Source organism: Heterodontus francisci, chromosome 4 (genome assembly GCF_036365525.1).
Source record: "Heterodontus francisci isolate sHetFra1 chromosome 4, sHetFra1.hap1, whole genome shotgun sequence".
Classification (NCBI taxonomy): Eukaryota; Metazoa; Chordata; class Chondrichthyes; order Heterodontiformes; family Heterodontidae; genus Heterodontus; species Heterodontus francisci.
This window is the reverse complement of record NC_090374.1, coordinates 20,858,216-20,880,052: the sequence shown is the minus strand read 5'-3', so window position 1 is coordinate 20,880,052 and position 21,837 is coordinate 20,858,216. Positions and strand designations below refer to the sequence as shown.

At 44.6% G+C, this 21,837-nt stretch overlaps 1 protein-coding gene across 4 annotated transcripts in view; it reads left to right on the top strand.

Moving 5' to 3' along the window:
* The window catches only part of LOC137368934 (probable ATP-dependent RNA helicase DDX60), a 141,319-nt gene that overhangs the window by 106,793 nt on the left and 12,689 nt on the right, over positions 1-21,837 (top strand). For all 4 annotated transcript variants that reach the window (XM_068029259.1, XM_068029260.1, XM_068029258.1 and 1 more), the window contains 6 exons: positions 6,818-6,922; positions 9,244-9,444; positions 10,675-10,779; positions 15,236-15,377; positions 17,324-17,445; positions 19,597-19,744. In XM_068029259.1, the coding sequence (XP_067885360.1) occupies positions 6,818-6,922; positions 9,244-9,444; positions 10,675-10,779; positions 15,236-15,377; positions 17,324-17,445; positions 19,597-19,744 (823 nt within the window). The remainder of the gene's footprint in view (positions 1-6,817; positions 6,923-9,243; positions 9,445-10,674; positions 10,780-15,235; positions 15,378-17,323; positions 17,446-19,596; positions 19,745-21,837) is intronic.

Sequence of the window (21,837 nt, the reverse complement as noted above, 5' to 3'; positions counted from 1 at the left end):
TCTCTCATAATTTCCCTACCACTAATGTAAGGCTCACCGGCCTATAATTTCCTGGATTATCCTTGCTACCCTTCTTAAACAAAGGAACAACATTGGCTATTCTCCAGTCCTCTGGGACCTCACCTGTAGCCAATGAGGATGCAAAGATTTCTGTCAAGGCCCCAGCAATTTCTTCCCTTGCCTCTCTCAGTATTCTGGGGTAGATCCCATCAGGCCCTGGGGACTTATCTACCTTAATGCTTTGCAAGACACCCAACACCTCCTCCTTTTTGATAATGAGATGACTGTGACTATCTACACTCCCTTCCCTCCGCTCATCATCCACCAAGTCCTTCTCTTTGGTGAATACTGATGCAAAGTGCTCATTTAGTACCTCGACCATTTCCTCTGGCTCCACACATAGATTCCCTTCTCTGTCCTTGAGCGGGCCAACCCTTTCCCTGGTTACCCTCTTGCTCTTTATATATGTATAAAAAGCCTTGGGATTATCCTTAATCCTGTTTGCTAATGACTTTTCATGATCCCTTTTAGCCCTCCTGACTCCTTGCTTAAGTTCCTTCCGACTGTCTTTATATTCCTCAAGGGATTCATCTGTTCCTCGCCTTGCAGCCCTTACAAATGCTTCCTTTTTCTTTTTGACTAGCCTCACAATATCCTACGTTATCCAAGGTTCCCGAAATTTGCCAAACTTATCCTTCTTCCTCACAGGAACATGCTGGTCCTGGATTCTAATCAACTGACATTTGAAAGACTCCCACATGTCAGATGTTAATTTACCATCAAACAGCCGCCCCCAATCTAAATTCTTCAGTTCCTGTCTAATATTGTTATAATTAGCCTTCCCCCAATTTAGCACCTTCACCCGAGGACTACTCTTATCCTTATCCACAAGTCCCTTAAAACTTATGGAATTATGGTCACTGTTCCCGAAATGCTCCCCCACTGAAACTTCGACCACCTGGCCAGGCTCATTCCCCAATACCAGGTCCAGTACGGCCCCATCCCTAGTTGGACTATCTACATATTGTTTCAAGAAGCCCTCCTGGATACTCCTTACAAATTCTGCCCCATCCAAGCCCCTAGCACTAAGTGAGTCCCAGTCAATATTGGGGAAGTTAAAATCACCCACCACTACAACCCTGTTACCTTTACATCTTTCCAAAATCTATCTACATATCTGCTCCTCTACCTCCCGCTGGCTGTTGGGAGGCCTGTAGAAAACCCCCCAACATCGCGACTGCACCCTTCCTATTCCTAAGCTGCACCCATATTGCCTCGCTGCACAACCCCTCCGAGGTGTCCTCCCGCAATACAGCTGTGATATTCTCCTTAACAAGTAATGCAACTCCCCCACCCCTTTTACATCCCCCTCTATCCCGCCTGAAGCTTCTAAATCCTGGAACATTTAGCTGCCAATCCTGCCCTTCCCTCAACCAAGTCTCTGTAATAGCAACAACATCATAGTTCCAAGTACTAATCCAAGCTCTAAGTTCATCTGCCTTACCTATTATACTTCTCGCATTGAAACGCATGCACTTCAGGCCACCAGTCCCGCTGTACTCCACAACATCTCCCTGCCTGCTCTTCCTCTTAGTCTTACTGGCCTTATTTACGAGTTCCCCCTCATTTATTTCACTTGCTGTCTTACTGCTCTGGTTCCCACCCCCCCTGCCACACTAGTTTAAACCCTCCCAAGTGACGCGAGCAAACATCGCAGCCAGGATATTTTCGCCCTCCTAATTTCCTTCTTAAGTGCAGTCCAACATCCCCTATACTCCTCGAGGGACTTGCTTGATCCCAGCTGCCTATACCTGACATGTGCCTTCTTCTTTGTCCTGACCAGACCCTCAATTTCTCTTGTCAACCAAGCTTCCCTAAACTTGCCAGCCTTGCCTTTCCATCTAACAGGAACATGCCGGCCCTGAACTCTTCCTATCTCACTTTTAAAAGCCTCCCACTTGCCAGACGTCCCTTTACCTGTAAACAGCCTCTCCCATTCAACTTTTGAGAGTTCCTGTCTGATGCCATCAAAATTAGCCTTTCCCCAATTTAGGACTTCAACCTGAGGACCAGTCCTATCCTTTTCCATAACTATCTTGAAGCTAATAGAGTTATGGTCACTGGTCCCAAAGTACTCCCCCACTGACACATCAACTACCTGCCCATCCTCATTTCCTAAGAGGAGGTCGAGTGTAGCCCCTTCTCTGGTAGGGCCATCCACATACTGCTTCAGAAAACTATCCTGGACACACTTAACAAATTCTTCCCCATCTGATCCCTTAGCACTAAGGCAGTCCCAGTCAATATTAGGGATGTTAAAATCACCTCCTATTACAACACTATAATTCCTACACCTATCTGTGATTTCCCTACATACATGCTCCTCCACTTCCCTCTGACTATTGGGGGGCCTATAGTATAATTCCATCAAAGTGATCACCCCTTTCTTATTTCTAAGTTCTGCCCATATGGCCTCGCTGGACATTCCCCCTGGGATATCCTCTCTAAGTACTGCCGTGATGTCCTCCCTAATCAATAGTGCAACTCCCCTTCCTCTCTTACCTCCACCTCTGTCACGCTGGAAGGATCGGTACCCCGGAACATTGAGCTGCCAGTCCTGCCCATCCCTCAACCATGTTTCCATAATAGCTACAATATCACAATCCCATGTACCGATCTATGCTCTGAGTTCATCTGCCTTACCTGTAAGGCTTCTTGCATTAAAGTAAATGCAGTTTGCAGTTCTTGGAGGGCCGAAGGGCCTGGTCCTGTGCTGTAATTTTCTTTAGCCTACCAGACCTTCCACGCTCCCTGTCCTGCCCCTGCCCAGCCTGCCTACTGGACTTGCTTGCTTTAACCTCTCCATTTGCCTCAACTATCTCATCTGAGAGACTACTACTTTGGGTCCCACCCCCCTGCCAGACTAGTTTAAACCCTCCCGAGTAGTACTAGCAAATCTCCCCGCAAGGATATTGGTCCCCTTCCAGTTTAGATGCAACCCATCCTTCTTGTACAGGTCACCTCTGCACCAGAAGAGATCCCAATGATCCAAGTAGCTGAAGCCCTCCCGCGTACACCAGCTCTTCAGCCACGCATTCATTTGCCTAATCCTCCTGTTCCTACCCTCACTAGCACATGGCACAGGGAGTAATCCTGAGATTACAACCCTAGAGTCCTGCTTTTTAACCTTCTGCCTAACTCCCTATATTCACTTTGCAGGACCTCATCTCTCTTCCTGCCTATGTCGTTAGTACAAATATGGACCACGACCTCTGGCTGCTCACCCTCCCCTTTCAGAATGTCCTGCAGCTGCTCCAAGACATCCTTGACCCTAGCACCAGGGAGGCAACATACCATCCTGGAGTCTCGTTTGTGGCCACAGAAATGCCTATCTGCACCCCTTATTCTAGATAGAATCCCCTGTCACTTTAGCTCTTCCAACCCTTTTCCTCCCCTGCTGTGCAGCAGAGCTCTCTGTGGTGCCACGAACTTGGCTGTTGCTGCTTCCCCCTGGGAGGTCAAATCCCCAACAGTATCCAAAGCGGCTTATCTGTTTGAGAGGGGGATGGCCAAAGGGGACTCCTGCACTACCTGCCTGCGCCTACTACTCTGTCTGATGGTCACCCATCTATTTTCTGCCTGTGCAGCCATTACCTGCGGTGTGACCACCTCACTAAACGTGCTATCCACGACGTCCTCAGCATCGCGGATGCTCCACAGTGAATCCACCCGCAGCTCCAGCCCCATAATGCGGGTAGTCAGTAGCTGCAGATGGACACACTTCCTGCACACATAGTCACCAGGGACACTGGAAGTGTCCCTGATTTCCCACATAGCGCAGGAGGAGCATATCACAGGGCTGAGCTCTCCTGCCATGACTTACCCTTTGGTTCATTAGTTACTCCCTTAATTAAAAAATACTAATTGTACTAGGGGCCTTGTTCTACCCACTCCAATCTAAAGTCCTTAAAAAAAAAATACGTTAGTAGTACTCACCTTATCACCAGAGGTTTTATTTTCAACAAAAAAACTTTCCCCTTATTTTTTAAAGATATTCTACCAGCTGCTACTCACCAACCATTTTTTTTCTTTTTTTTTAAAGGGTAGAGTCATAGAGTGATACAGTACTGAAACAGGCCCATCGGCCCACTGAGTCTGTGCCGACCAACAACCAGCCATTTACACTAATCCTACATTAATCCCATATTCCCTACCACATCCTCACATTCTGCCACCATTTACCTACACTAGGGGCAATTTACAATGGCCAATTTGTGTGTGACAGGGAAAAAATGTTTGGTACTGATGCACAGCTGCCATAGTGTGAGACAGGTTGTTGGACTAGTTGTTCTTTCCTTGCCTGTCACTCCTGTATGTTTCTATGTTTTTACCTTCTGGCCTGACTGATTGTTCAAAGAATTACAGAGGGGCTTTCCTTTCCCATTGAGGATGTTAGCTACCGAGCTTTACAAAACTTAGGAAAAAGTTGGCAAAAGCCTATTGTAAGGAAATGGTTAATTTGAATATTAACTTTTAGCTTTTGCCAGGTGTTATGATCGAGGCGGGAGGAGTGCACTGTTAATTCAGTCCCATTTCTCCATAGGTCATAGCATAACAATACATTTTCCCACTTACCGAAACAGCCAATTAGATACTATATTTTTCCATAGAATAAAGCACACCAACCAGGTTTTTTTAATAAACAACAAAATTATCCATTTATTATAAAACCAAGTCTTTACCAATAATGAAGTAAATATCTATATGCGAATTGAGATATTAAAGCTTCTTTTTTTTTTCCTAGCCCTCACACACACAAACACATACATCCAAAAACTGGTTAACTGGGAAAAAAGAGATTTTTGTTTACAGCTGTTTCAATGGAATAAAAGGAATAAAAAAAACTTTTACTGAAAATATATAGAAGAATGTCCTTTGGTTTGGCGAAGTGTCCCAAAGTTGAATAGTTGGATGCCACTCAGAGACTTTCCAGGCGAGGTTGATCAACAGTCTGTTTTGGGTAGGCGGTCAAGGAAATTCAACTGCAGACTTCATATAGGCCTTCCATCAGGTGTGCAGCAACAGGTGTCAGTCTTCTGTTATGCATTAGATACAAAAGTCCTTTTAAAGATGCAAGGTTTCTGCAAATCCTGGGTTTCTCCAAATAAATGCAGGAGGCAACAGTACACCTTCATCCAAACCTTTGCTTTTCCAGAGCAAGGATTCTTTACAGAGGAAAAACTTGTCTGTTTTTTCTTCTGATCTCCTAGCAGGTCCAAATCAAATTCCAACTGTCTGTTTTTGTCCAAACCCACTGGCTTTTAAAGATCAAAATGAAACTAAAATTTTCCAGGAACAAGTCACATGGCAATCATAAATTCTCTCATGTCACACAAAGGGTAGCTCTTAGGTCAAAGCCCCTGCTAGTTTCCTTGAAATTATCTGCTTTCCAGTATTTGTTTACTGGTCAAAACCAGGAACCTCTTGTTGACCTTACTGTTTTAAAAAAAAACATCCATAAAGTTCAGCTATCTCCAGATGTTACGATGTTCATGAAATCTTTTTTCTTTAGTTTTAAAAAATATATATTCCAAGTTTTAGCAAAAGATATACATCACAAGTCAGGAATGTGATGGAATACTCTCCACTTGCCTGGATGGGGGCAGCTCTAATAACACTCAACAACACCATTCAGGACAAAACAGCCCGCTTAATTGGCACCCTGTCCACAAACATTCACTCCCTCCACCACCAACGCACAGTGGCAGCAGTGTGTACCATCTACAAGATGCACTGCAGCAACGCACCATGGCTACTCAGGCCTCACCTTCCAAACCTGCGACCTCCAGCACCTAGAAGGACAAGGGCAGCAGATGCATGGGAATATCACCACCTGCAAGTTCCCCTCCAAGCCTGACACACCATCCTGACTTGGAACTATTTTGCTGTTCCTTCACTGTCGCTGGGTCAAAATCTTGAAACTCCCTTCCTAATAGCACTGTGGTACCCCAGATGGACTGCAGCAGTTCAAGAAGGTAGCTCACCACCACCTTCTCAAGCGCAATTAGGGGTGGGCATCCCATGAACCGAATAAAAAAAAATGGACTCTTCATGACACTGGTAAGTAAGTTTCTGTTACAAGGACAGTTCAAGTTGAATGGAATTACAATTAATGAACTTTAGCTGGCAAACAAACTCTGAGCTTTCTTTGTCCTAGTATCTGTTCTCTCAATGATTAACTCTTCCCAGGACAAATTTGAGCAAGGTACGTGGTTACTCATTTTGGGCTCCTGTTTTTGCCTTCAGTTGATTGGCAGTTTCAGCCAGGATGGCAGCTTGACGAGTTACTCTTGTTAAAACTGAAGGCCAGCTAACTAGGTGAGGTAATACTTTGAAACAAGTGAAATTCTCATGAAGGCAGAGTGAAAGTCTGACGTCGGGCGGGCGGGTGGGTGGTGCAGTTAAAATAGATATTTCCGAATTTGACAAGGCTTCAGCAGCTCATCCCCTCGAGATCAAAGCAGGTGAAGTGATGAATTCGCCAGTACCTTGTATCATACGTGTGACCCTGAGTATATCTGCAGTTATTTTTAGTAAGAGTTATCATTGCAAATGTGTAATTATTGGTAATAGTGATCTTAGTATAATTATTTCCTGTGAAAGCCAAAAATGCCTTTGAATCCTTTTATTTTGTGGAATAACATATATTTATAAATAAAAACATCCATTTCCGAATAGAAGGTCTCGGGACCCAGTAGGAGGTGCTTTGGCTTAGAGTTCAGTGTAAACAGCTAAATATTTCTGTTTTTCTATTAAGGTGGTCAGTGCTACATCTACACTTGCTTTGGGAATCAATATGCCATGTAAGACTGTTGTCTTTCTTAACGATTCAGTGCACCTGGATGCTCTCAATTACAGACAGGTAAAACTGGAATGTGGTAAAGTAGTGATAATTGGTTCAGGGTGAGGTAATACTTTCACTGTAAGGGAGGTGAGTTAAAATACAGGCCTATGGGGCCCTGTGCCAAGGGGACCCGTGCCCATATGGGGCCCAACGTGAAAGTACAAAGCACAAAGAACAGTACAGCACAGGAACAGGCCATTTGGCCCTACATGCCTGTGCCGATCTTGATGCCTGCCTAAACTAAAACCTTCTGCACTTCCAGGGACCGTATCCCTCTATTCCCATCCTATTCAGTAGGGGCCTGCTGGTAAAATTCACCATGTAGCAGAAAAAGTGCAGGCGTCTTCTCTGCCTCACAAGGCAGCATTGGCCTCCCTTATCCTGTTAATTACTTTTCATCCCTGGCTCCACCTCCTCACCATCTCCAACGACCCCTTACCATTTCTTTAAATGTCGGGGACAAATCCTGCAGGTCCCCATCTGCAGCCTCATGCCTGCAATCTCCAGTTCCTGACAGCCGGTCAGAAGGTGCCTCAGTCCAGGTTCAGTCAGGACTTTGAGAAATATTATGACAATAATGCACAGCTGTTAAGATCAGGAGGGTCCTCCACAACCTGCTCCCTTTCAGACTTCCCAGGTTCTCCACCGACTTCAGGCTTTGCAAACAGTGTGCCCCCTACACCCACCACCCCCTCCCCTTTACAAATCGGGACCTGTGATTGTGAGGGTTCTCCCTGATCTCCTATTATTAACTTCACAGAAAATCATTACAAATGCATTTTTTCCGAGGTAGCTGCCATAATTATGGTTGGAGATTGCAGGCCTGTGAACGTTAGAACATAACAAATAGGAGCAGGAGCAGACCATCCTCTGCCAGTCAATATAAAATCACGAATAATATTCCACTTGAACTCCACTTTCCTGCCCTATCCTCATATTCCTTGATTCTCTTTGACTCCAAAAAATCTATCAATCTCAGTTTTGAATGCACTCAATGACTGAACATCCCCAGCCTGCTGGGGTAGAAAATTCCACAACCCTCTGAGTGAAGAAGTTTCTCCTCACCTCCATCCTAAACGGCCGTTCCATCATTCTGAGACTATGACCCCTATTTCTAGACTTTCCAGCTCGGGAAGCAGCCTCTCAGCATCTACCCATGTAGAAATGTGCATGGAGACAAATGATTATAATCCTAGCCCCTTTATCAGATCAGGCATACTCCCCAGATGATCACTCTCACTTAAGGCTGAGAAAGACAGAGCTCACAGACACTTGAATGGGTCTGAAGAACTGATGTAACTCTCCCTGAAGGAAAGGAATCAGCAGAGGACATTAGTATCCTCCAGATATCCTATTTAATAAGTTTTAGCCAGATTATAACAACCCGGATATTATAAGGGCCTGGATATCTCTCCTCAATAATGTACCTCCCCACTGAAGGGAGTACAGAGATGGGTTCTTCAGTTGAGATAGAAGACAATATATTTTCTAAATTACATAAAAGTTTATTAAAGAACCGAGCATGCAATTGACACTTTGGGTAAAACAATTGCAACGTTAATAGTTCTAAGAGAAGAAAGAAAGCATAATTATATTCCTACAGTACCAAGTAGCTTATACCTTTACCATGAGAAAGGCTGGAATGAATCCAATGATTCTCAAGATTCACTGTGTGGTTACAATAATTATACTGTAATTATAATTATGCTGCATGATTTTTTTTGACATATGAGGGTGTTGCCTCTCTTGCAAGAAGGTTCATCCCCTTTTATTTCCCAAATAAGGCTGTATAACTGTTTGATTTCAAGGAAAAGCTAGGCCAGCAGCAAGCTGGGAGTCTCCCATGGCGGTCAATTACCTTAGTCACATAACTGTGCTTCAAGGTTATAATTCAGTTTCTTGGGTTTGGTCAGCTATGTCAAAACTTCAGTTGACCGTGGTTTAGGGCTGTCCGCATAAGGCTGTTTCATCAATTATTACACTATGGTAGCTTACATGATTGGTTGCAAAATGTGTTATCAATGTTTCACTGTGTGATGAGGAGTGGATGAGAAAGAGTGAATCCTTCTCATCAGAAGCTGACTGTATGCTCTAAGGCGAGGCAAGCCCTCCATCTATTAACGCCTATTAACTTCTTTTAATCTTTTACGAAGATGAACCCGCCTTTTAATTTTTTTAATCCCTCTGCATATGAAAATAACTTTTTAACCTTATAACCCTGTTTTATGGCCGCATTCCTTCACATTTCAACCATTGAGCTCACCCTCTTCTACCAACCTGCTATCCTTGACTCACAACCTTAGACCCAAATGTAACTGTGTTTTGTTCTAACTTTTCAGATGTCGGGAAGAGCCGGACGTCGGGGTATGGATAATATTGGGAATGTGATTTTCTTTAACGTGCCTTTGCCAAAAGTGAAGAGACTGATAAAAGCCAACGTCCCTCAGCTGAAGGGCCAGTTCCCCCTGAGCATTACTCTTGTGCTCCGCCTCATGCTGTTAGCAGCTAGAGCTGACGACAAGGCCGATGCCAAGGCCAAGGTACTTTGCTCGGTGTTTTTTCTCTTCCTTTTCTCCTGTGCTCGCGCCAAGTCCCATTTACCTGTCACCCCTGTGCTCGCTGACCTATAATGGCTCCTGGTCAAACAACGCCTCTATTTTTAAAATTCTCATCCTTGTTTTCAAATCCCTCCATGCTCTCTCCCCTCCCTATCTCTGTACCCTCCTGCAGCCCCACAACCCTCCAAGGTATCTGTGCTCCTCCAGTTCCAGCTGCTTGAGAATCCTCGATTTTAATGACTTCACCATTAAAGGCCATGCCTTCAGCTTCCTTGGCCATAAGCTCTGGAATTCCCTCCCTATACCTCTCTGCTTCTGTACCTCACTTTCCTCTTTTAAGACGCAACTTAAAACTGACCTCTTTATGTCCTAACATCTCTTCATGTGATTTGGCGTCAAATGTTGTTTGATTATGCTCCTGTGAGGTGCCTTGGGACAATTTACGACATTAACAATCCATTAACAATCCAGTTAAGCTCAAATTGTTGTTGTTTATTGAGGGAATGAGGGATGAGGGAACATGGTGTTCACATGGGATTAGGACAACAGCTCATGTGGAGGATATACACCAACATGGGATTGGTTGGGATGAAAGACCTGTACCTGTTTGGTAATTTCTATGCACACTGAGATTGAGAGAGTTTTGATAGGCAAGGGTGCTAAGGGATACGGAACCAAGGCGGGTAGATGGAGATAAGATACAGATCAAACATGATCTAACTGAGTGGTGGAACAGGCTCGAGGGGTTGAATGGCCTACTCCTGTCCATAAGTTCCTTTGATCCTTTGTACGTAATTCTAGCAAGGGAGGGAGAGTAATTGGGTCTCTCTCTCTCTCGCTCTGTCCGTATATATATATATATATCCTTCTTCCCATGATACAAATGGTTTTCCAAAAGAGTATTGGTAAGCCCTGGGGAGAGAAAGCCAGCTGAGGGTTACTGCCTGGAGATGAGTGGAGTTCAAAGGAAGAAGCAGTGACTGAGGGGAAGAGGTGGGAAGGGAGAGAGAGAGGAGGGAGAGTAGGTGGGTGTATGGAGGACAGGGGAGGTGAGACAAGAGTGAAAGCATGAGGAGGGGAGGAGGAGAAGAGGGTGGCAGCAATTAGGGGTCATGAGTGGGATAAATACATCAGGTTGGTGAAAGAGTAAAATGAAAGCTACTTCGTTGATGTGATGTTTAACTTATCCTATTATTAAAATCTTCTCAACAGGCACTGTCAGTCCTAAAATACTCAATGATGACCTTCAATGAACCAAAAAAACAGAATATTGTCAAATTCTACTTCCTGTTCTCGCTGCAGTTTCTGCTCAGAGAGGTGAGCTGATCAACTTTTTGTAAAATCTATTGTGTCATCAAAATTCCAAGGGCATTGCAACCTTCCGACTCAAAATACATTGGTTGGGAATTTCCTCAGAGCTACTCTCTCTCCCCTGCGTTGCATTCTCAGAATAACAGAATAATACAGTGCAAGGCATTCCAGACCATCACCTCCCTCTGGGTAAAAAAGTTCTTCCTCAAATCCCCCTTGAACCTCCCACCCCTCACCTTAAACTTGTATCCCCTCGTAACTGACCCTTCAACTAAGGGGAACAGCTGCTCCCTATCCACCCTGTCCATGCCCCTCATAATCCTGTACACCTCGATCAGGTCAACCCTCTGTCTTCTCTGGTCCAGTGAAAACAACCCAAGCCTATCCAACCTCTCTTCATAGCTTAAATGTTCCATCCCAGGCAACATCCTGGTGAATCGCCTCTGCACCCCCTCCAGTGCAATCACATCCTTCCTATAATGTGGTGACCAGAATCGCACACAGTACTCCAGCTGTGGCCTTACCAAAGTTCTGTACAACTCCAACATGACCTCCCTGCTTTTGTAATCTATGCCTCGATTGATAAAGGCAAGTGTCCCATATGCCTTTTTCACCACCCTATTAACCTGCCCTTCTGCCTTCAGAGATCTATGGACAAACACACCAAGGTCCCTTTGTTCCTCGGAATTTCCCAGTGTTAGGCCATTCATTGAATACTTCCGTGTCACATTACTCCTTCCAAAGTGTATCACCTCACACTTTTCAGGGTTAAATTCCATCTGCCACTTTTCTGCCCATTTGACCATCCCGTCTATATCTTCCTGTAACCTCACTGTTAACCACTCGGCCACTATATTGTCGGAAGTGTATCGGAAACTCGGTGAAGTTACGGCAGAGAGAGCGGGAGCAGCTCTGATGAATTCCCACACCATTGAAAACTCCTCTCTTATGCCTTGTAAATGGGGAAATCCACTTTTAAAAGTTAGCATTATTCCACATTTATCAGTTGATGGTGCTGTGATTGACATATTGAAGGATGTGTCACATCACGTTAACGTCAAACCCAGTGCTGACACCATGGTTTATGCCTTTGAAGTCAGCCTGGGTATAAGATTACAACTCCAGTACAAATCCATGGAGTGGCAGGACAGATTTAAGGGTTCTGTTAAAAAAAAAAGGTCTTATATAAGATAATCATTGATAAATCCAATAGGGAATTTAGGAGCAACCTTTTCACCCAGACAGTGGTAAGAATGTGCAACTCGGGAGTTGTTGAGGCAAATAACGTAGATGCATTTAAGGGGAAGCTAAATAAACACAACAACAGCTACTTGCATTTATATAGAACCTTTAACATAAAACATCAATCGCACGAGGGACGCAATAGAGGGAGGAATGAAAGGCTTTGCTGATAGGGTGAGATGCAGAAGGATGGGAGAAGGCTCGTGTGCATTGTAAACACAGGCATGGACGGATGAATAGCTGCCTTCTGTACTCTTATGTTTCAATGGCACTTCTATCACTTTGGAAACCAAGGTGCAATGATCCCTGCCCCTATCTATTATTCTCCCTGATACATTAGGCTCACATTTCAACATTTAATCTCATTCCCACAGGCCCTTGGAACTGCACGCTGGTTTTGCCAGAACAGTAATGAATTTTAAAACCCGACTCCTCCTACCACCTACTAGTCCCATCCCTAACCCCTGTGAAAAACCTATCCTCCCACCAGCACTGACAATCTTTCTGGGTCGGGAGCATCCTGCTCATGGCTAATCAACCTTTGGAATTTGTAAGTCACCTGAAAATATTTGATGGACATTTTAAGTTATGGCTGCTTATGCCCTCTTTCCTCGCTCTCCTCCTATCTCCTCCTTTCCTCTTTTGGATCCTCTGTCCTGCGCTCTCTCTCCTTCCCTTCTTTCATTCCTCCTTACTTCTTTCCCTTTCTTCCCTCCCTATTTTTCCCCTCCATGCTTTCTCATCCACCTCTTCTTCCTCCCTCAGTTGTCTGTTCCTATTTTCCAGCATGTTCCCTCTCCTATTCCCCCTTCTCCTTAGCATATCCCTCCTTCCTTTCCCCTTCATTCTGCTACTCACAGTTATTCCTACACCCTCCCACATCCTACTCCCTTCTTTCCCCTGCTCCTTCCCCCTTCCCATCTCCACCTTTTGGTCCTTGTTCATCTCCCTTCCATCTCACTCCTCCTCCCAGTTTCCCCTCCCTCTATCCCCATGCCCCTTCCTCCATCTTGGCCTAGTCACTCTTCTCCTCCATACATGCTGTAGCTCTTCTTCACCTGATTAGAATATCTTCATCATTTTTTTCCTCTCCTCTCTCTCTGGAATGTGTTGCTGGGGTGCAGTTCCACAGACAGTAATTCCTCTCCAGTACAGGGCAACAAAGGATCACAGGTACAGGAGTTGGCCTTTGAGCCCCTCCAGCCTGTTCTGTTATTTAATGAGATCATGGCTGATCTGCAACATAATTCCATATACCCACCTCTGCCCCATTTCCCTTTATACCTTAGGTTAACAAAAATCTATCAATCTCAGATTTAAAATTAACAATTGACCTAGCATCAATTTCCATTAGCGGAAGCAAGTTCCAAACATCTATCACTCTTTGTGTGTAGAAATATTTCCTGTTTCACTCCTGAAAGGTCTGGCTCTAGTTTTGAGACAATGGCCCCTAGTCCTAGACTCCCCAACAAGCAGAAATAGTTTCTCTATTTACCCGATCTGTTCCCTTCAATATCTTTAAAACTTCAATCACCCCTTAGTCTAAATTCCAGGGAATATAACCCGAGCTTGTGTAATATGTCGCTGGTAAGGTTATTACTCAGGGAGTAGTCAGAATTATCACTAGAAGAATGAAGGAGGAAATTGGAAGGCATGTTTTTCACTGAGAGTGTTATTGGAATGTGAAATGCTTTCCCACTAGTGACTATTGAGGCAGCAACTATACAAGGGAATTGGATAAGGATCTGAATAATAATTTGAAAGGATATGGGGAGAGGGCAAGGACGTGGAAGCAGAATAGACAGGTCCAGTTACTGATCTAACACCAGCATAGACATGGTGAGCTAAACAGCCTCCTTGTGCACTATCATTTGTCACCCATGACTTGAGTTTTGAACATCAGCAGATCAGTGTGTGATTTGTGGGGACTGGGTGGTGGGGGGTGGGGGGGGGGGGGGGGGCGTGTAGCGTGACAAGTGTAGGGTCACCATAGCCATGCCCCTTCCCCAGCCTGTAGACACACTACTTCTGGCAGCGGTCACTGGATAGTGAGGAAGAGCTGTAACCCAGCCAAATATCTCTACCTGCCCCGAGTCTAGCAAGGGGTCCTGTAGCCAATGAGTAGGAGTTAGGACCCACACATATTGAAACAGAAAATAGTGGGTCCTATCTATACATGTGGGGCACTTGATTCGATCATTACAGCAATCAGAAACTAAAAACTGAAGTTTGAAGGGGGAGGGGACTCTCAATTCTATGTAAATTCCTGTTACTTGCAGTCGGGTTCCATCTATAGTGAAGTTTCCATTTCATTGGTATAAAGAGGCATGGGTGGAACCCATTCATAGACAGCTGACAGAGGAGGGAAGTAGCCCAATCCATCCAGTCATTTCTATGCTGTACTACTTCTGGTCAGCCATGGCTCAGTAAGTAGTTCTCATGTTACTAAGGAGGGAAAGTCATGGGTTCAAATCCCCATTTCTCGCTGTAATTAGACTAATACTACCATTGAGAACAAAACTTCCTGTTTGTGATCACTGAGCATCCCAAAGTGCCTTGTAGCCAATGCAATACTTTTGTCGTGTTGTAATGTGGGAAATGCTGCAGTCAATTTGTGCACAGCAAGCGCCCACAAACAGCAAAGTGATTCTGGCCAGATAATCTGTTCTTTTTATGATGTTGATTGAGCGGTGCATATTGGTTGGGACAACAGAGCAAACTGCCATGCTTTTCTTTGAAATCGTGCCCTGGGATCTTTTACAATCACCTGGGGGAGCAGGTGGGACCTTGGTTTAATGTCTAATCCGAAAGACAGCACCTCCGACAGAGCGGCACTCCCTCAGTACATTAAAACTAAAGCTCCGTCTGCCCTCTCAGGTGGACATGATTGATCCCATGGCATGAGTTGAAAAAGAACAAGGGTATTATCCCTGGTATCTTGACCGATCATTATTCCTCAACCAACATCATCAGAACACATTATCTGGCCATTTGTCATGTTCCCGTTTGTGGGAGCTTGCTGTGTGCAAATTAGCTACTGCAATATATCAGTGACAACACTTCAAAAGTACTTTATAGACTGTAAAGTGCTTTGGGATGTCCTGAGTTTGTGCTATATAAAAGTTTTGTTCTTTTACATTTATTTAAAGTGTTATGAACTGTAGTTATTTTTCAAAGCCAAAGAGAGTAAACATTTGAATGCAATGATTGATCACTTTAGGGCTATCTGGATCAAGAGGGTCAGCCTCAAGGATTCGCTGGCCTGGTGATGCACATACATCATCATGAACCAGCCAACTTTGTTTTCATCCGGTTTTTGATAGAGGGTCTACTGCACAAAATCTGTCGGCCCCTGAAACCAGGTGAGTTAATATGGACGGGAAATTCCCAGGAGGGAGAGAGCTCTTGCGATCGGCTCGCCATGACTTTGCTAGCACATCAGTGGAAATCCAGTACACATGTGGAAAACGAGGTTTCCATCAATCTCAATGGGCCAAATGGCCTCCTTCTGTGTTGTCATGACTCTATGACAACCCTCCTCATATTGGAAGGAAATGGTTTTCAGCATGACCAGAATTACTGAAACGAGGAAATATTCCCCCACTCTTCAAATAGAGCCATAGAATAAACAAGTTGCCTGAGCAGGAATTCTGTTTAAAGTCTTGCCCAAAAAGGCAGCACCTTTGGCAGGATAGCTGATGGTGTCTACTGGCAGTCCTTCAGCTTGTCCACCCTTAAGGTCATCCCACAGCACAGAGCCAGACTTGAACTCACAATCTATTGAGTCAGACACAGGAGTGCTACCAACTGAACCAAGCAAGACTGCATGCAGCTAGTGGAATTAATGCTTAATATTGAAAGACAAAAATGTAGCACAATGCTGCATTCAACTATACAAAGATAGCGGGCAGGAGACCAGCTTGGTTCATCATGATGGCCAATGCATCCTGACTGAACACTTCTCTCCTCCCTCCATCACCATTCACAGCCGTGTAATCTCCTGGGAGAGCGAGAGAGGAAGAAAACAGAGCCAATAAGGGAAAAAATACTCTGGAAAATTTTTCTCCGAACCTCCTTCCCCTCAGGCAATCAAAACCAGTCCAGGAGATTACACAGACTAAGTGCAATCTGTCAATCCACAAGTCTGGTATATGGCGTGATCTCTGCCTCAGTCTGGAACTGGATCACACCCCTCTTGAAGGCAGACAGAGAGTCAGCAGCCATCACATCAGTCAGCAATGTATTCCAGAGACTCATGACTCTATGGGAAAATTTAATGAATAGATAGGTAACGTGCGAAAAGACAACAGTACAATCCGGTAAATTTAGTGCTTCCTGGCTCCCCCTTGCTTACACGTTCCAACCCAGCGCTGTCAGCTTTGCCTATTTGTTTTAAAGGATGCTAAACAATGCTTCCTGTAAATGGGGAACACGGGCCTTATCAGCAATCTTTCCATCACTCACTGCCATCGCACAAAGCTTCAATGTAAAAGTGAAACACTGAGGATACTGGAAATCTGAAATTAAAAACAGAAAATCATAGAATTTTACGGGTCAAAGCTAAAATACCATGATTGCCTCAAAGAAGCAGAGCATCTCACAGCAAAGACGGCCATTCAGCCCATTGAGTCTGTTCCAGCTCCCCAAAAAAGCTATCATGGGGTCATTTACGGCACACAAGGAGGTCATCCAATTAGATGCTTTTGCCCTGCCCTTTCCCCAAATCCCCATATCCTTGCAACTTTTCCCCTTATGTCTTCACTTATTGATCATCGTTTTTCTTACACTGCTCAAAGGTTTTTGCTGAACGCGATCATGAATCTTAAATAAAAGCAAAATACTGTGGATGCTGGAAATCTGAAATAAAAACAGAAAGTGCCGCAAATACTCAGCATCTGTGGAGAGAGAAACAGAGTTAACGCATCAGGTCGATGACCTTTCAGCAGAACCGTTCTGATTAAAGGTCATTGACCTGAAACGTTAACTCAGGGTCATAACTGTTTCCGGGTGGCTTTTTAATGTTTTTCTGTCTGTGGTGGCTGCTGTGAACTCTGGGTCATTGTTGTAAATCTAAATGTTTGCAACCATTGGTGAGAATTAATGGATTAGAAACTGGACTGAAATAAGGACTTTTGAGCTGCTCTATATATTTTAAAGATGTTCTTGGCACTTTTTAATTTGTGTTATGGTCAAGGTTTTAAGCACCATTCTCACTGATGATGTGATACGACATGGAGGAAGGTCAGCACACGACCTGAACCATCAACAGCTTCCAACTGACAGGCTTTGTGTTTACTTCTTTCAACAGGTTCGAATACATTTTCAGAAGACGTGATGGAAACATTAGTTTTCATCCTGGCAAACCTATTTGGAAGGAGATACCTCCTACCGTACTTGGCAGAAGAGAAGATTACATTTCAACAGTCCAAGGTGAGTGACGGAAGGAATAATGTAGCTGAAGATTCATGACCTCCTTTCTCGCCATTCTAGCAACCTAAGTCCTACGGAGAAGGACCAGAAATTAAGCCTGGCCACGAGGGTGTCAGAGGGGACGGGGACGGGGACTCTTCAGTCTGGGGCTTTCCCGGGCCCTCGCTTGGCATTCTACTGGTGGGCCGATGTGTCCCAGGAGGGAATATTGGAACAGGAGCAGACCATTCAACCCCTCAAACCTGTTCCTCCATTCAGTGAGATCATGGCTAATCTGTGCCTCAACTCCATTCATCTGCCTTGGCTCCTTATCATTTCTTTACCATCCCTCACCCCACCCCACATAAATGTTTCTGAGGGGGCTTGTCAACCTCTCCCTGAGGGGACAGTCTGCATGGCATTTTCTCACCCCAACCGCCTACCCCCATTTGGCCAGTGTCTGAGCTGCGCCCCTAACTGGCGCAGATGTATGCCCAGTTAGTGGAAACGTTCCCTTGTGCACAGAGAGAACACAGGGAGCAGCAGTGAAGGCTGCTGGTGGGTAAATCCCCCCACTTACGCCTGACTGTACAAGAGGATATATTAGGGGATAAATCTGTTGGTGTTTAAGGGGATGTATTAATGGATGTATGTGGCAGATACATTAGTACCTGTGTTTGTGATATATTAGTAGATATATTAGGGATATATGGTAGATATAATAGGGGATATTTTAAGGGATATATAAGGGATAATATCAGAACACATATTTGTGACATTATTAGTGGTGGTATTAAGATGCATATATATTTTTGTATATTTCAGGTATTTTGGGGTTCTAATAATAAGGATACTGATGGCTATTTTGATGATTAACTAGTGGCTATTAGTGAATCTACTGGGGTATTTAGGTGGGTATATTGACGAGCATACTAGGACCATGTTAGTGACTGTATTCATGAGTATATTGGTGAGTATGTTGGGGGAATATATTAACGTGGGTATTCAGTGTACCTTGATGAGTAAATCATAATACGTTCTTTCTCCAAGGTTTCCACAGACTTAGTTACAGCAGATTGGGACGACCTCTGAGGAAATTCACCCTGTTATCTTTTCCATGGCAAGGTAGATTGTGAGAGAATAAAAGCAAAATACTGTGGATGCTGGAAATCTGAAATAAAAACAAGAAATGCTGGAACCACTCAGCTGCCAGACCTGCTGAGTGGTTCCAGCAGATTGTGAGAGAAGTCCAGTCAGACCCATTCCAGTGCCCAGAAAATATCATATCCCCTTCATCAGTTCTCCTGTCAAAACACCTCAAGTGCTTCACAGGGCTAATGTTCAGTGGTTGTCCTTATGTTGGAACATTAATTAATTATGTCAAATGTTCACAGTGGATGACAGAATTGTCATCACATTGGAGTGTGAAGACCTTGGTTTAGCTCACCAATGTACCTTAAAACTAATAGTTCCCATAGGTGTGCATGCGAGGATAAATAGACACCTTTCTTTGCAGCATTCTACAATTCTACATAAAGTATCCCAAACTTTATTAATAGGATCACAGAGTACAAGAACAAGGAAGTTATGTTGAACTTTTATAAGGCAATCGTGCAGCCTCAGCTGAAGTATTGTGTCCAGTTCTGGGGACCACACTTTAGGAAAGATGTGAGGGCATTGGAGAGAGTACAGAAAAGATTCATGAGAATGGTTCCAGGGATGAGGAACTTCAGTTATGAAGATAGATTGGAGAAGTTAGGACTGTTTTCCTTGGAGAAGAGAAGACTGAGAGGTGATTTGATAGAGGTATTCAAAATAATGAGGGGAGTAGAGAGAGAGAAACTGTTCCCACTTGTGAAAGGATCGAGAACGAGAGGGCACAGATTTAAAATATTTGATAAGAGAAGCAAAAGTGACATGAGGAAAAACATTTTCACTCAGTGACTGGTTAAGGTCTGGAATGCACTGCCTTAGAGTGTTGTGGAGGCAGGTTCAATTGAAGCATTCAAAAGGGAATTAGAGTTATATGAAAAGCAAGAATGTGTAGGGTTATGGGGAGAAGCCGGGGGATGGAACTGAGTGAATTGTTCTTTCCGAGAGCTGGTGCGGACACGATGGGCCGAATGGCCTCCTTCTGCACTGTAACCATTCTGTGATTTAATTTTTTTGTAGGTATTTCTGAATGAACTTCCTGATGAGTTTGCAGCCTCTATTCAAGAATACAACAGGACCACAATCCAGATCTTTGGACGCTTCCTTCTCTCCATCTCGAATCAGGCCAACTTGGATGATGAGCACAAGCTTCCTCTCTCAGGAACATGTAAGAGCTTTCGCATGTCAACATCCCAGCTGGATTAGTCTGTAGAGTTGGGGGCTGGGGGTGCGTTAAACTGATCAGTTAACCCAGGATAGCGAATATTAAGTTTGATGCTCCAGCAGTTTTAGAGCGGCCTGTGGTACGACACTTCTGTGTTATGCAACCAAACCAATTGCTTGTGCAGTGGCGAGAAAATAAGCCTGTAAGAAACAAGAGCAGCGTTTGGTTCACTCACTTGTCTGCTAGCTAACTTAACTGGTTGTCTCATTACTGTTTCTGTGCTACCTTTCAACAGTTCCTGGTAGATGGCTAAACAATGGAGCAGGGCTTGGCACGGAGGCAGAAATGTGGTACAGACTACCACAGCTCAGTCTGATCCAGTCCTCAACCAGTGTCCACACTGGTATTGGTCAGGCGTGGGGACAGTGGCTGATTTTGCCACCTTGCAAAACAGAACCCCCCAAACCCCACAACTCTGGGACACAGCTGCTAATTGTAGCACACATACCATGCACCATAGAAGAACTTATTAACAAGCTGGTCTTTTTCCTGGCACCAGTACCATGGGGCTGAAATCGCCCTTTAGTGATTGAGGGAGCTTGGTAGGCACTGGACTTTTATTTTATTCGCTCTTGGGATGTGGGTGTCGCTGGCAAGACCACCATTTATTGCCCATCCCGGATTACCCTTGAGAAGGTGGTAGTGAGCTGCCTTCTTGAACCGCTGCAGACCATGTGGGGTAGGTACACCCACAGTGCTGTTAGGAAGGGAGTTCCAGGATTTTGACTCAGCGACAGTGAAGGAACGGCGACATAGTTCCAAGTCAGGACGGTGTGTGACTTGGAGAGGAACTTGCAGGCGGTTGTGTTCCCATGCATCTTCTGCCCTTGCCATTCTAGGTGGTAGAGGACGCGGGCTTGGAAGGTGCTGTCAAAGGAGCCTTGGTGCATTGCTGCAGTGCATCTTGTAGATGGGACTGCCACTATGCGTCAGTGGTGAAGGGAGTGAATGTTTAAGGTGGTCGGTGGGATGACAATCAATCACGTGGATTAGTTTGGACAGTGTGTAGCCTCTGATGGTATTAATGTAGTGATGGTGGGGGTGCGGAGAATCTGGGAATATCTCTGACCCCAGGTTGCCATTGGTTTTTTTATGGAGAGAGGATGTAGAGCTGGCCTGTACACTGTTGCTGATAAATAAAACATCTTAAAGCTTTTTAAATTAATTTACACAGTGAGTTGTTGTGATCTGGAATGCACTGCCTGAAAGGGCGGTAGAAGCAAATTCAACAGGCAATTGGATAAATACTTGACGAGAAGAAATTGCAGAGCGATGGGGAAAAGAGCACGGGGAGTGGGACTAATTGGGTGACGAGTGGGTGAGGTAAGAGTGACTGTTCTTGACATCAAGGCAGCATTTGACCGAGTGTGGCACCGAGTGGAGCCCTAGCAAAACTGGAGTCAATGGGAATCAGGGGGAAAGCCCTCCACTGGTTGGAGTTATACCTAGCACAAAGGAAGATGATTGAAGTTGTTGGAGGTCAATCATCTCAGCTCCAGGACATCACTGCAGAAGGTCCTCCGGCTAGTGTCCTCGGCCCAATCATCTTCAGCTGCTTCATCAATGACTTTCCTTCAATCATAAGGTCAGAAGTGGGGATGTTCGCTGATGATTGCACAATGTTCAGTACCATTTGTGATTCCTCAAATACTGAAGCAGTCCATGTAGAAATGCAGCAAAACCTGGACAATATCCAGGCTTGGGCTATTAAGTGACAAGTAACATTCGCGCCACACAAGTGCCAGGCAATGACCATCTCAAACAAGAGAGAATCTAACCATTACCCCTTGACATTCAATGGCTTTACCATCGCTGAATCCCCCATTATCAACATCCTGGGGGTTACCATTGACCAGAAATTGAACTGGAGTAGCCATATAAATACCGTGACTACAAGAGCAGGTCAGAGGCTAGGAATCCTGCAGCGCGTAACTCACCTCCTGACTCCCCAAAGCCTGTCCACCATCTACAAGGCACAAGTCAGGAGTGTGATGGAATACTCTCCACTTGCTTGGATGGGTGCAGCTCCAACAACA